Raw genomic sequence first — 16203 nt, 5'->3', positions numbered from 1 at the left:
CTGGGGTTACGCACGGCTTCTACAGGTGGAACTGGCTGCTGACAGTCATTGCGAGACCTGTTGTGGCTCAATATTACTTCACACATAAGGTACAGGGTCATCTTTTGAAGAAAATTAAGGCTTTTGGTGCCCCTTATACTCTGGAAAATACAGTAAATTGTAATACGTCTGTGTAAGCTCTCAGTCGTGCAGGAGTGGTCCATTGATGAAAAGGTTTCTTCAGCCGTCATCTGTACTTCTTTGAAGGTGTCAGACGTTTCGCTTCTTATCCAAGAAACTTTGTCAGCAAACTAAAGTCTTACTGGTAGTGTAGGCCCTATATATATATATATATATCCCTACTGTCCAGACATGGCGGTGCGGGACTCTGCTATGATAGGTCCCTGCTCTCAGGTTGGGGGGAGCAGAGGACTACTCCCTGCAGCTGCTCCACAGATAGTTCCTATCGTTCTGACTAACGACTTGCCTGATTGCCCCACTTCGACCGGTATCACCTCATCAGTATTACTAATCCTATGTTGCCTAAGCAGGCTATTGTGTGAATGATCCAAATTGAACCTCACCCGACCAAACCGGTTTAATGAAGGATTTAGTTGTTTTATGAAAATATCTTCTATTACTCCCCTTTCAAACCATAAATGTTCTTTCGCTAAGATTTTAACCTCATTGTTGTCAAATCAGTGGTTGCTAGCTTTTAGGTGCATATGTACTGCCGATTGAGGCCCATAGTATTATCCCTGCGATGTTGATATTTTTTTTTTTTTGAGAATTTGTTTAGTCTCCCCAATGTACTGCTCTTTCATTCTTACAATGTATTGAATAAACTACATTACTTTGTTTTTCATTTGGCAGCCTATCTTTTGATGCACTAATTTTTGCCTTAAAGTGTTTATCGGTTTGAAATAAGTAGGAATTTTGTGTTGCCAAAGGACTCTTTATAGTTTTTCAAAAACTCCTGCAATGTAAGGTACTGCTACTCCTCTCCATTTTGTATCTTCAGAATTTTTGGTTTCGTTCCCTATTCTTTCTTTCTGACATTTGTTAAATGACCACAGGGGTACCCACAGTTTGTGAGTGCTCTCCTGATATGTTTTGACTCCTTTTCTCTACCTTCAACGCTTGTTGGTATTAGTTTAGCCCTATGCTGGAGGGTTCTGATAACTCCTAGTTTGTGTTGTGAAGGGTGGTTAGAATCGCAAAGTAAATATTGTTCAGTGTGCGTAGCCTTCCGAAAGACTTCTGTTTTTAGCGCTCTGTCCTCTTTTGTAATTACTTTACAATCCAAAAAGGCTAGTTGGTTCTCTTTAATGTCCTCACGAGTAAATTTAATCTTGATGTCTCCCGAGTTCAGGTGATCTGTGAAGGATTGAATTTCTTGTTTTTTAATTATGACAAAAGTATCGTTCACGTATCTAAACCAGTGTCTAGGTTTGGTCCCCGGGAAGGATGTGAGGGCCTGTTTCTCCATCTCTTCCATGTACAGATTCACTATGGGTGAAACTAGTGAGCATAGCACAACCATTAATTTGTTAGTAAAATTTCTCCTTAAATTGAAAATACGTAGTATTAAGGCAGATTTCCAATAATTGGCAGATGTGGTCCGGTTTAAGTTTGGTTCTTTCATGCACAGAAATGTGCGCCAGTAGTCTCGTCCTCACCACTGATAGTGCTGCTGGGGTTGGGACAGATGTAAAGAGAGAAGTCACATTGTAAGATGCCAATGTTTCCTCAGGTTCCAACATGAGGTCTTTGATCCTCTCTACAAACCCTGTGGTGTTCTCTACGTGATATTCTGTGTTACCAACCAACGGAGCTAAGATAGTTTTAAAATATTTGGCTACATTGTATGTAGAGGAGCTACAAACAATGGGTGTGAGGGGGAACCCTTCTTTATGTATTTTTGGCAGGCCATAGATGCGTGGCGTGGCCTCCCCTGGGTATAATCTAAAATACATTTGTTTGTCTATATGTTTTCCTTTCTCTAACTTTTGAAGACAGTCTATCATTTCTTTCTTGTATCTATTGGAAGGGTCCCTTTTTAGTTGCTCATAAGTGGAAGAATCACTGATTATTTTCCTAGTATAATTTGGTTAAAATCGGCTAAGTATCCGGGTTCCAGGGGTGCTTGCTTCAAGTATTTAGGAATTAACCGGCTCTGTCTACATCTAAGGTTGAATCTGAGGTGGTTCTTTAAGTCAGCTAATTTAAAAGTGGCCTTTTCTAAGTTACGTACCAGCAGAAGGATGTCAGAATCAGAATCAGAATCAGAATACCTTTATTCGTCCCGCAATGGGGAAATTGGCAGTATATATACTTGTGAACTACTCTCCCAAAGTTGGCAGCAATACGTCTGTGTAAACTCTCAGTCGTACAGGAGTTGTCCATCGATGAAAAGGTTTCTTCAGCCGTCATCTGTACTTCTTTGAAGGTGGTCGGACGTTTTGCTTAAATTGTAATATATCCGAAACTTTTCTGATCCTCGGAAGGCTAAATTCTTTAAAAGATTACATCCAGTAGCGCTCTCACAGGTTTATTCACGCTGACCCTCTCATACAACACAATATTTCATCATTTTCAAAGAAAGAAGACAATCTCTGCATTCACTCTTTTCACACGTAACTTTGCAATTAGAGGTGGGAAGGATAAGTGTCCACTGACTGATGACGAGTGATTGAAAAGGCTCCCGCGTTGACTGACAGATAGACCTTTTAACCCCACAGCAACTCCACCCACGCCTTATCTCCCTTATCGATGGCTCTCACCACCTGAAAGATGCGTTGGTTGCGTCGGTGCTAAAATGTGGAAAAAGTGCTTTCTTCACACCTATACTGCACAGTGTTAGCCATGATTCACTGACGTGTATGTGTATGTGTGTGTATGTGTTTCTGTGTGTGTCTGTGTTCTCCGAAAGAGGTGAACAGTCTTTGCTGTCACGTTAATTCCTGTAAAACAAATTTTAGGAGGCCACCTATAAACCAAATTGTTCAATTATAGGCTCATTAGCAAATGTATAATCCACGTGCATACATGTTTTAACTAAAATCGAATCAATTTCGTAACTAGCATGACTTGCGTCTGTAGCGTCAGAGTTGCATCAGCAGGGCAGTGGAGTGAAACTGAATGTTAGTCTTGGGGAAGGGGAAATAAATAAAGAAGCACAATTTCCATGTGACGAGAAACTTTTCAACATACATTAAAACAATATCAAAAGACATCCTCAATGGAGGACTGCATTCATAAGGATCATTTCTGCTGTCCTTAGATAAGGACAGAGGGATAATCTTCAGGCAAATCCTCTCACATTTGGGTTGCTGGTCAGCTGCATAGCTCAGTTTCAGCAAAGAGGACAGCTAGACCCATAATTTGTCCTGCAAAATCAATGGTGGTTGAATTATACTCACTGAACCAAAAATAAATGAAGAAATACAGAAGCAAACACAGAAAGTATGACAGTCTTGATATACACTTCCCCTTCTGAATGGGCATGAGAGACAAGCAGGATGTCCTTGTGTGCTTCTGGCAAAGGAAGATGAGAGGTGAGAGGGTGGGAACGTCTGGCGGCAGACCGACTAAGAACAGTGACAACTTCACCGGTGGAAAACACAAGGATGACTCATCTACATCCAAAACGGTTTCCCTTTTCTTACAGCCCGTCTCGAAACCGACATCAGTGTCACACTGCATTGCATTTAGAAAGCTGCAAAGAGAGGGTGAAAACGCTTTCAACGGTGCCCACACAACGCACCCTTCTGACTTGCTGACCACGTGCTCCAATTTGGAGTCCCCCTTTGACTATTTTGGAAGGAACGAGAAAAAAAGCCCAATCATCATAATCAAAGCCATTACTGCCTTACACTGGGAAAATTACAGCATTTGAAGATTTTATTTTTATTCCAGCATTGATTGGCTTGCTCTGGGGAGAACTAAACCATAATTGCTTTAAAATCACTTTGTAGCATCAAGTGTCAAGAGAAGATCTCATACGAAATGATAAACACTCATTTCAGCATGCAGCTGACAGGGAGGGGAGAGTGGTGAAAGAATTATATGGATCAATCAGAGGTCACACACATATATATACAGTAAAGTCTCGTTATATCGATATCGGATATATCGATAGTCCCGGTTATATCGATACTATTTCTATGCACGCACGGAGAAAATTACATGCAAACAGGGTCGGATATATCGATAGTCCCGGTTATATCGATATTTTTTCGGACTCCCTTGAATATCGATATAACGAGACTATACTATATATATATATATATATATATATATATATATATATATATATATATATATATATATATATATATATATATTCTTTTTTCTTTTCCTTTTCCCTTCAAGGGGTTGCCACAGCAAATCAGTGTCCTCCATCTTTAGAGGTTTGATCCGCAGGTTTGTTTTGGCCAAGCTTTTACGTCGGATGCCCTTCCTGACACAACCCTCTGTATTTATCCGGCTTGGGACCGGGACAAGAAGACTATATATATATATATATATATATATATATATATATATATATATATATATATATATATATATATATATATATATATATATATATATATATATATACACATACTGTATATATACTTGTGAACTATATATATATACTGTGTATATTTATTTATGATTATTTTTACAGCTATATGTAAGATTAAAGCCATATTGTTGAATTGATATTCATCTATCAGTGGCAATATTTTATCAGTATAATTTTTAACTCATTCACTGCCAGACATGTACAAAAATGTGTCCACTCCAGTGCCAGGGTTTTTTGTCAATTTCAGTCGAATTCCAGGATCCACAAAATATCGACTTTTAGGACTGCATAAACATTCAATGCAGCATTAAGAAACCTTAGACTTACGTCAGAAAAAAAGTTATTCCCTAAATTACATGGGTCTGGAGTTATATGAGTTTGAAATGAGGGTGGCTGTCCAAAATAAAACAAAATACATACATATTGGTTTATATAGCGCTTTAACAACAGATGAAGCTGGATCAAAGTGCTCACACAGAAAAAAAGGAAATGCTGTCCCCTTGAGGAAGTGATAAAACATTGCCAGATGTCTGGCCAGCGCTTTATTGGTACCCAAGAAATAAAAAACAAACCCTATACTAATTTGGAAATGGTGCTCTATGTCATAGTTTCAATTCCGGAATTCATTTGGGAATGGCAGTGAATGAGTTAATAGAACCCTTGTAACACATGTGTATCTATTATTGCGGCCTATTTTCTTTGCTAATGTCAATGGAAATTTAAGTACAGTAATTAGCTGGCTTGTGTGATGCAGAGCAAGGGCAGATAACCACACTGCAGAAACACAAGTGAAACATTTTCTTTACAAGTGTTCAAGTCTGACTATTTTATGACTGATGATAGTCTGGCTCAAGAGTCAGGAAGCAGATTTCCTTTAGTATTGTCATGAACCGCCAAACCCCAAGGCCCCCATCACACACATACACATGCATTCATGACAAAAAAAGACACTCTGGGAGTTTCCAGTCTTCTTCTTTTCCCTTCGGGGATCGCCACAGCGAATCAGTGTCCTCCATCCAACACGGTTTTGTGCATCAGCTTCTCTCACACCAGCTACCTTCCTGTCCTCATTGACAACATCCATAAACCTCCTTTTAGGTCTTCTTTACAGCAGTGTCTGAAACTCAGGGCAAAAAGTTAGCGGACACCCGGGCAGACAACTCTGAAAAGTTGCCTGCCCGGCCATAAAGTTGCCTGCCCCATTTTTCACAACTTGAAACACAATAAGACAACTAATCGCAAAAAAAAAATGTTGTTGCGAAGTATAAAGGATTTTTTTTTAAATTAAGGACGTACCTATCACAAATGCTCCCTTGCTTAATTGGTGGTAAATATCCCTTGCTGAAGATATTGCTCCAGTTGTCGTTTGTCGGCATGGTGCACAATGCATTGTTTGTGTTTCGTTGTCTGCTCATAGCTACGTGGACTCCTCTTTCTAAGCGGCTTTCAAAACTCTCAAGTACACTTTTCAGTCACGATATAGTCCAAAGCACGAAACAGACTTCGGATTGGCTGCCGTGCCGAGTATGCAAATTGGCAAATGAACGTTCGTTTGGCAAATTCGTTTGGCAATTTGCATACTCGGCACCGCAGCCAATCAGAAGCCTGTTTCGTGCTTCGGACTATACCGTGACTGAAGAGTGTACTTGAAAGTTTTGAAAGCTTAGAGAAGTCCACGTGGCTTGTAGCGGTTTGCTTGTAGCTTTTGCTTTATTGACTAAAACAAACGTTTCATTGGAAAATAATCTTTTTTTTTTTTTTTTTCTTGAAGAAGTTGTCGGCCACCAGGGCCGAGACGTTTTGAAAGTTGTAAGCCCGATGTAAAGGTTGTACGCCCCGGGCCTTCGTTTACAGTCTCCTTCCTACCTGGCAGTTGAAGGCTCGGCTTCCTTCTTCCGATATAGTCACTAACTCTCCTCTGGACATGTCCAAACCATCTCGGTCTGGCCTCTCTGACTTTCTCTCCAATGCCTCTAATATGAGTTGTCCCTCTGATATACTCATTCCAGAACCTATCCAACCTGGTCAGCCCCAAAGAAAACCTCAACATCATTTGTGTTACCTCCAGCTCCCTTCTGTCTTTTCTTCCGTGGCACTGTCTCCAGTCCAAACATCATGGCTGGTCTCACAACAGTTTTATCGACCTTTCCCTTCATTTTATCTGAAACGCTTCTATCACACATCACACCTGACATTTTTCTCCAGCCGTTCCATCCTGCCTGGACACGCTTCTTCACCTCTTTTCCACACTCTCCATTGCTCCTGACCGTTGACCCCAAGTACTTAAAATCCTCCACCTTCTTTTTTTCTGGAAGTTTCCAGTAAAACTCATCAATGCATGTTTTTCAGGCAAATCTGGGAAAGTATCTTCAAGTCATCACTGAAGGATACCGAACTATTTTGCAAAATTCTTTGGTCATTCACAATTGCATCTATTTCCAATCAAAGTATTTTCAAGGATGTACTGTTAGACTATCAAACCATTCTACCCAGAAACACTGTTGATGCATCGACAGAATGTGGTCAAACTGTGACCCGCCCAACTCTCTACTGTCAATCCATTTTGCTCACCAAAGTATCTCAAATTAAAGCCTCCAGTGGCTTGAATCTATCCCAGCAGATCATCTTGCGACAACAAAGGTCATTGTAAATCTGAGGGTATGGGATTGTTTGACTCATTATTTAGGAATTTGGCAGGAAGTATCTGTTTATGTGTATTTTAGAAGTCGTATGTCAAGCTTTCAACAGCCACAGAGTGTTTCACACACTTGCAGCATATCTTGGCTTGCTACAATCCACTCAGATTCACCATTTTTTTTGGCTGAAAGTAGCATCATATTCTTCAAATGAGTCTAACCATTGAGCGCTCAGAAAGGTGTAAGTGATTCCGCTCTGCACTCAACGTACAATCATTTATTCAATGGAACAGTTTGAATCGAAGAAGTACATTTCATTTGATACTTTTAAAAGCGGAAACTCACAATTGTCCTTTTCCCATGGCTGCAGATTTCTCACATATGGTGTTCTTACATAATTCAAAAGAAATATCTAATATTCATACCTAAATGAAAGCTGTTCTATAATGTAGTGTGAAAGAGGAGGTGGGTGGAAGTGCTTGTGGACATGGCAAGGATGGGCCTGGAGATCAGGAGGGACGCAGGGTGTGTGTGTGTGCTTGTACGTGTATGTGTGTGTGTGTGTGTGTGTGTGTGTGTGTGTGTGTGTGTGTGTGTGTGTGTGTGTGTGTTTGTGTGCGTGTACACGCGCGCGCACCTTGTGGGAATATGAACTTTTTAGCTTTCCATATATCATTAAAGGAAATGGACATTGCCAGATGAAATCCACCTCCACACATCATCTGTCAAAAATTGAAGGTTTTGTGGTTTTGAACAGACTCTCAACCCTCATGTATTGCAGGTTTCTTGGTGGATATTGGCAGCCCTAAAATGAATATATATTATACAGCAATGTGTATTTGTTATTTTCCACTGCAAGCAACGCAAGTGATCAGCATTTGCTGAGTCGGTACATAAAGAGCACTTAAAGGACAACCGACGTCTCCGGACAAGTTGTGTCCATAATTTGTAAAATGGCTTCAAATAACTTCTACTGAGCGTATTTTACAAATATTCCACCGCATATAGCTATATTTTACGTTTTAAGATTCGTTCTGAATATTCCGGAAGTCTTGTTTTTGAGTTGGTGACGAGTCCGTACGTGACGTCACTGAAGGAATGTCCCTGACCGAAAAAAAGGATACATTGTAGCAGTCCTTCCATCACGTCAATGCTTGTTTGGTCTGACAACCTCGTGTTGCACCGGAAAGAGCCAGAAGAGGGCGTCCAAGCTCCATGTAAAGAATTTATCAGCCTGTGGAAACGGACTGATTATTTCCTCACAGGAGCTCGGTAGCCATTTTCTGCCTCTTTGTGGGTGATACATTTCCCCCCAATGTTGCCTCAACATGGCGGGAATAAATTCTTTAATCAATTGCAAACACGTATGCTTTCCTCTTCAGAACTATTTGAATCATTTGCATAACTGGATGTGTAACAAGAAAGCATATTCTCCGAATCTGAAGCCATTGTTTTGATTCTCCAGCAATGCAAGACGTCTTGGCGTGACGTCACAAACTGGGGGCGGGACTTTCTGAAAATGTGCAATTCGTAGCTCAATTTTTTATCTATCTATCTATCTATCTATCTATCTATCTATCTATCTATCTATCTATCTATCTATCTATCTATCTATCTATCTATCTATCTATCTATCGAGATCGATCTATATAGCTATACATATGGGTCGGTCGGTCCGCCTGCCCGCCCGGCCACCCGCCCCTCCCTCCATCCTACCGATCTACCCACCTAACTACTTACGTACCTGCATACCTACCCACCGACACAACCTACCTGACCACTCAATCCAGCCCCACCTACCTACCCACCTTTCCACCGACCCACCTCCCTACTAACATACCGACTTACCTCCCTACCAAACTGACCAAGCCAGCCCCACCTACCTGCTTACCTACCCGCTAACCCACCTACCTACCTGCCTACCTACCCACCGACCCAACCTACTAAACCACCCAACCCAGCCCCACTTACCTACCTACCTACCTACTTAGCGACCGACCTACCGACCTACCTACCTATCCATCCATCCATCCATCCATCCATCCATCCATCCATCCATCCATCCATCCATCCATCCATCCATCCGCTTGCAGGATAGGAAACCCAATGACCAATACACTGTAAGAATGGCTGTAAAGATTGCATTGGAAACAATGAAACCATTTTGCACTTTTATTTAAACTTGATCGGTAGTATCATTGTGATAAAACATTTCATCATTCCGAAGGTGACTGTGATTTGCATCTCTTCAATGGCGACAGTCTATCAGCGCTGCATTTTTGTAGCTTTGAATGAGAACTGCTTTGACGTTCTGATGACGGCAATATTTAACAATCACAATTCATTCCAAATGATGGCAGTGTGGTCGATAATGAGATGCCTTAGGAAAATTTAAATTACATTCAAGAGCATTACTCAAAGCTTTGTCTGTACACGAGAGGGTTTTTTTAATCTGAAAAAATGTGCAGCGAAATTGAGCCACTAGAGCACATGAGACTTCAGTGCATTACCCAGGATCACACTATTGGTGTGCATTGTCCTTCTTCAACTTTTATCTGAAATAAACATACATTTTCAGTGTTTTGTTGAAAATGTGGAGCTGCCGTTTTATGATGGTGACAGTTTGATGAATTCTTGCTCCATTATTTCCCGTAATGGGGGGGGAACATGTTTCTTGTTCCTCAGGGCGCATTTCATGTGACTGCAGAGAATCCACGCTATGCACAATGACTCCATACAGCTACATGTCTGAGTGAGTGCATGTCGCTGCAAATATTAGCTCTCATCAAAGCGCAGACGCAGGCAGGATACGGTTAACCACAGTCTGCTGTCACAATCAATCACTGGATGCAAAATCAACAATTAAATCATCCCTTCAGGACACAGCAGCCATTAATTTCCATCTGACTTCCGTGGTGCTGACCTTACTGAAGATACATTGGCCTGAAAAGCGCATAGTATGTGGTTTCCATGGCAACTCATGCACTGGGCTGTACAAGATGACACGATTGAGCCCATTTCTTCACATTTTCTTCTATTATTTTCTTGTTCTTCAGCTTTCCCACCCTTCATTCGTCTCTTCGTCATTTCCAAAATCCATTCATCTGTCCCACGTTTATTGTACTCTTCACATGATCAAACACACCGCAAAAAAAAAAAAAAAACACAAGACTCACTGATGCGACAAATGCTTTATTTATCAAAACCATCCAGCTGATTTTCCCCAAACAATACAACTGAGAAAGACAATAAATTAAAGCTACAGTTTTGTCATGAGTATTGCCAAGACAGCAAAAGCAGCACCTTTTCCACGTTCAAACATTCACTGAATTTAGAGCTGATCGCGTTTGCGTGAGCCACAAATGAGTCGGTGAGGGATGGGGGGGTTTGAGGGCAAACAATATATATGAATCCGCAAAACTAGACTAGCTTTATGTGGTTTGCGCCTTGTTGTCCCATTGGATACAGTTTCAGTATTTACTGACAGCCACTCTGTTGTCTGCTCACAACAGAACACACCGCACACACCAACCCACAGATAAATATTGTTAGAATTGACCTTCTCCTCAGGGATGCAACATTTATCAAAAGTCTAAGACATATGACCGGATGGCTCTCCGCCTTACGAGCGACAAGAGCATTTACTTTGCGTTCAAATAAAATAACTGACCATTGAATCAAGAGATATGGAAGGACCTGAGCATGTACTGTAGTTAGTAGCCATGAGAGATTACCCGTGACAGGTTGTTTGTGTCACGGTTGATTTGTTTGGGAGACACAGGTGGCTCTGTTGGGCTCTACAACGGCACACCTGTTGGTCATCATGTTGTTGGTGGGTTTTCTGTAAAAAGGACTACCGGCCCGGCCACTTGGGTTTGGGTCATTGTTCCTGTTCCTGTTCCTGTCAGTGTTGCTGTTCCTTTGGGGGTTGGGGGGTTCCTCACCCCTGCTCACAAAAGTTTGTGTTGATATGCATTCCGGCCAATTCAGGGCAGTGGCCCACCACATAAAGCTGATATAAATCAATATGTATTGTATTGTATTGTATTGTATTGTATTGTATTGTAGTCGCAAAAGAAACCCATCAACTGCACAAAATATGTTGGTGATGTATTTTTGTTGTTGTTTTCTTTAATTTATTTATGTATGTACGTATTTGTTATTTAGTTATTTTTTTAACATATTTTCCGGTGTATAAGGTGCACCACGGTATAAGGCACACCGGAGTATAAGGCGCACCCCCAATGAATGGTGTATTTTCAAAGTTTTGCCATATACGTATAAGGTGCACCATAAGGCTCACCTTCAATGAATGGAATTTTTTTTCCAAATATAAGATATAATTTTTTTCAAAATATATGGCACACAACATTATAAGGCACAACAGTAGAAGCTGTGGTTAAGCACTACTTCTACAGTGGGAAATGGAGTTGTGGTTGCTGACAGTAGTTGCCAGACCTGTTGTGGCTCAATGTTACTTCACACCTTTATAATAACTATGCTCTGTCAATTCTACCTCAGACAAAAACGGCTCATACATTTGACATAACAAGGAATCACAACCAGATCAGATGGCTCAAGAGTCAATTCAATTATTGTCCTTTCAGAATAAGAGTCTGAAAATCAATTTTTCTGTCGATACCTCCCATGCGTTCGAGCACGTGATGGCAAGACACGTTGCGAGGCGATGGCTGAAAGACAATCGAGGACTGTTCCTGTTTAAGTCTTAGATCACGTGGGATGCGTTGACACTCACAAACCGGCACTGTACTTGCACATTTTCTCACATGCTGTCAAATGTCAAATAGTCAAAAGGTTATTTGGGCTGACCGCTTTCATTCTGTCGTTAACCTTCTCCGCCCCCTTAAGACAAAAGCACTTCCATACTCGTGTCAATGGGAAAAGGCGCATACATTGACACATACACGCTCACAAAAAATAGCATCTAATTTGCATAGAAATATGCTTTAAAGTGCTAATTACAAGGTTGCGCGTGTATGAAGGAACTCATCTTGGCAATTGAAAACGCAAACATGAGCAGGCGAGCTGAAGGTGAAAAATGGCAGAAATTATCGAGTTGGATCATCCGTTATAGGTCAACTATTTTCTACAATCGTCTCCTGGGAAGACTTTCTCAGATGTTAAAGTGTGTGTATAGAATGCGTATGCGGGGTTAAACATCACCTAAAAGGTGACGAATCGCAAGCTCTGTTCTCGTTCATGCCAAAGGTGTGTGATGGGGTTGACTTCGGGGCGCTAGAGTGATTATTCCAAATCGAATCCGCGCATCCATGTTCATTTATTTTTCTTTGTGCATGGTTTTCTCCCTGCCTGTGATGTTTTTCATGTTTGAGGTGCGCAGTGTTAGCAGAATTCCTTCTTAGCGGGCGGAATGCCTGGGGTGCTCAGAAAACTGGGCAGAGTGCATTAGCCTGTGCTGACATCTCGGATGTGTTTGGCAGTCAGCAATAGGAGAGGATGTGTGTCCATGTGTGTGTGTGTGTGTGTGTGTGCGTGTATGTGTGTGTGTGTGTGTGTGTACAAATGTTCTCTGTGTCTTCGAAGAGACAGTGAGTGGGGGAAACAAAAGGGAGGGAACGCTACACAGGGTGTGAAGGGCAAAAGGATGCTGGAATTCTTGCAGAGAGGAATGTGTGCAAAACAAAGATGGGCTTTGTGGCAAATTAGCAGGCGGGGGAATTCCACATGCTTTTTTTTTTGTTTTGTTTTTTTGTTTTAGGGTTCCAATGGCAGCTTGGATTCAAATACCGCCGCCCTTCCCTTGCCGGCGGCAGAAAAAAACATCTGAAGATGTTAAACACATGTATTTGCATAGTTCCACACGGTTTGGCTAGTCGTTGAGTTTCATGATTCCTCTGAAGTACTTACTGTTAAGTAATGATACGAAGCTGCACATTATCCGTCAAATCGTTTCTTCTCTGCATTGACCGCATAGCTCGTTCCATTAAAAAAAGTTCATGGCAATATGGCAGAAGATGTCGGACCGATCAAAATAGTTTGCGTATTCTCAGCGAGGAGGCTGCAAGGGACAGGCACATTCACACTTGTCGTGGTGCGTGAGAAAGATCTCATCTATCGCCCAGCGCACCCTTATCCTGCGGTGGCGCTGGTAAAGAGAGGTCTCTGGGGCGTACTTCAGCACCTGGAAGAGATAGGGACGATGAGTTTAGGCGGTGCAGGACTTCAAACTCGTGCACGGCCATAAGCAACTTGGTCCTCTTTTTTATGCGTCACCATTCCTGTCCGCATCACGTCAGTATTTGTGTGCACAGGCTTACTTCTGATTATGTGTGCTTGCAATAGGAAGACAAAGATTTACTCTTTGGGCATTACTCTGCAGCTCTGCCCCCAAACTCTGGAACTCACTTCCGCTCAACATCCGTCATATTGATTCTCTTCCCACCTTCAAATCTCATCTTAACACCCACCTATTCAAAATTGCATTCTCTGTGTAGTGTTAGCTCTTCTTTTATTATTTATAATTTTATCTGTGGTTTTATTGTGCTTATTTTGTAAAGTGTCCTTGAGAGCTTTGAAAGGCGCTTATAAATAAAAGTTAGGATTATTATTATTATTATTACTCTTTGTAGATGGACAGAAAGATTGGTCTGGTTGGTTTGTTTTGAAATTACATCGCAGTAGATGAGGGCACAGGTAACGACCAATCCCGAGTCGCGTAAAAAAAACTATTTTGCTGCACAATTCATATTCTACAAATGCAATATTAATAAGAAAGACAAGTGGAAGCTCATATTTTTTTTGTTAACAATATGTTCTGATTTGACTTCCTTTGAATATATTTTTAAAAGCAACCCCGTTGTCAGTGGAGAAGCAGAATTTGGACTCAGGAGCAGATAGGACGGTGACGTACAAAAACAGAGAGTCTGTATGTACAAAAAAATAACTGCAGAAGGCTAAAGAGGCGAGAGTTGACCTTCTTTGGAAGGGAGACAAGCAAAGGATTGTGATTTAGCACCGCATTTCATGATGTGATTGTCAATCTTAATCACTGGCGAGATTAACCACTAAGGGACTTGGGTTCATCTCCAATCGACAAGTGATCTTGGAGTTCCTCAGACAGTCAGCAAACAAAGCTGTCCTTTGTCCGGCTTAATTCTGTCCACACTCAGAGGCTATAATATGAAATGGAATAGTCTGCAGCTGTGCCTGGTGTGGCGAGGTGGTTTGATATGCACACGGTACCATCTGATCATTTGGGGTCGTGTCGTGTTTGGACTTTTGGCTATTTTTTAACTCATTCACTGCCATTCACGAATTTATTCAGGAATTGAAAATATGACGTGGAGCGCCATTCCCGAATTTGTTCAGGTTTTGTTTTTTCATGCTTGGTGCCGATAAAGCGCTGGCCATACCCTCTGGCAATGATTTTTCTTTTCCACAAGGGGGAAGCAATTCCGTGTTTTACATGTTAGCGCTTTGTTACAGCTTTAGCTGTTGTAAAAGTGCTATATAAACCAATATGTATGTATTGCATTGTATTTTTGGACAGTCGCCCTCTTTTCAAACTCATATAACTCCAGACCCATATAATTTAGGAATTATTTTTTTCTGATGAAAGAAGAGAGTCTAAGGTTTCCAACACTGTATTGAATATTTATGTAGTCCTAAAATTCAATATTGACAATGACAAAAACCCTGGCACTGGAGAGGACACATTTTTGCATGTTTGGCAGTGAATGAGTTAAATTGCCTGATTTCGTCATGAGTGGTGAGAAAACCCGAAATCGCTGATTTCTGTTATGTGTCTCAGGAAATTACTCTCAAATTAGACTTCAATGTACCAAATATGTATCGTTTTAGAATGTGGAAGGAAACCAACCTTATAATTCTACACAATGACATGACAAATAATGACACCAACATAAATGATATGTGAACTACCTCATGTAGTTTGAGCGTGGTTTTCGATGCCTGACATGTGCAGCCGTTGTTCCAATTATTCGTGCCGCATCCACAGTTGCCGCCACAGCGCTTGACCAACATGCACCGAGGGAAGAAGACGGCGTTGGTGGCCCTGAGCTCCTCACGCAGGTTGACGGAATAGTTACGAGGGGTGCAGCTGTAGCGTTTTACGTCATCGTAAAGGCGATTCAGGTCAACTACCCAAGAAAGAGAAACGTGGGATACAATCGGACAGTTTGTTCACTTTATGACACACAATTAATTTTTGTTTCAATTATCAAAGTAAAAAAAGTCAGTCATCTTTATTGTCAAATATGCTAGTATGCATGACATACAGCACACATGAAATTACTGTCCTGTCGGACCCAGCGTGCAAGGCACATAATGATTTTAACAAACATAATAAACATGAAAACAATTTGCCAGGAGAGAATATGACAAATGACAGCAACATAAATGATATGTGAACTACCACTGTCTAATACAGTTAGTTATTTATTTCGGAGAAGATGACTATTTTTGCAGCCTTGTTTGACATCAGGATACCGTATACCGTATTTTCCGGTAGGTGCACCGGATTAGAAAGTGCACCTTCAATGAATGACATAATTTAAAACTGGCTTATAAGGCGCATGGACAGCTTTTGAAAAAAATTGAAGGTGCGCCTTATAATACGGAAAATATGCTGCGAGACTAATAAAGGCAAATCCAATCCAAATCCAATGCTAATCTAAACACAGTGGAAGCTGTGCCAGTTCGTCATTGTCACTCCATCGTTATTTCGCAAACGTTATTCTGGGCAAAGGTCCAGTCGAAGCACAATATGCTTTATCGAAAGGGCAAGGAGGGCTCAGATGCATCGTCCGTAAAATACGGCATCTTCTGAAACACACGAGTAAAATTTTGCAGAGAAGACAAAGAAAACAAAAAGACCAGCAATCAAGGCTTAAGTGTCCTCTTGACAAAGGTCATAGTAAGAAGTGTAATCACCCCACTGTGACCCCCTCAGTGTGGTGATTACAAGATATGTGGTATTTATAGGTGGGCTGATTTTACCATTTTACTGTTGTT

General features: G+C 41.1%; 1 protein-coding gene across 2 annotated transcripts in view; it reads right to left on the bottom strand.

Annotated features, from left to right (window-relative positions):
• Nucleotides 1-10360: 10360 nt before the first annotated feature.
• pdgfd (platelet derived growth factor d) overlaps nucleotides 10361-16203 on the bottom strand; it is a 40195-nt gene continuing 34352 nt past the window's right edge. For both annotated transcript variants that reach the window (XM_089014355.1, XM_089014356.1), the window contains 2 exons: nucleotides 15112-15329; nucleotides 10361-13351 (listed from right to left, as the gene is read on the bottom strand). In XM_089014355.1, coding sequence (XP_088870481.1) covers nucleotides 13217-13351; nucleotides 15112-15329 — 353 coding nt within the window. In that variant the 3' untranslated portion in view covers nucleotides 10361-13216. The remainder of the gene's footprint in view (nucleotides 13352-15111; nucleotides 15330-16203) is intronic.

Source organism: Hippocampus bargibanti, linkage group LG14 (assembly GCF_051943395.1).
Source record: "Hippocampus bargibanti isolate YZ-2025 linkage group LG14, ASM5194339v1, whole genome shotgun sequence".
NCBI classification, from domain to species: Eukaryota; Metazoa; Chordata; class Actinopteri; order Syngnathiformes; family Syngnathidae; genus Hippocampus; species Hippocampus bargibanti.
Note: the sequence above shows the minus strand (reverse complement) of the source record. Positions and strands in the feature narration are given on the sequence as shown.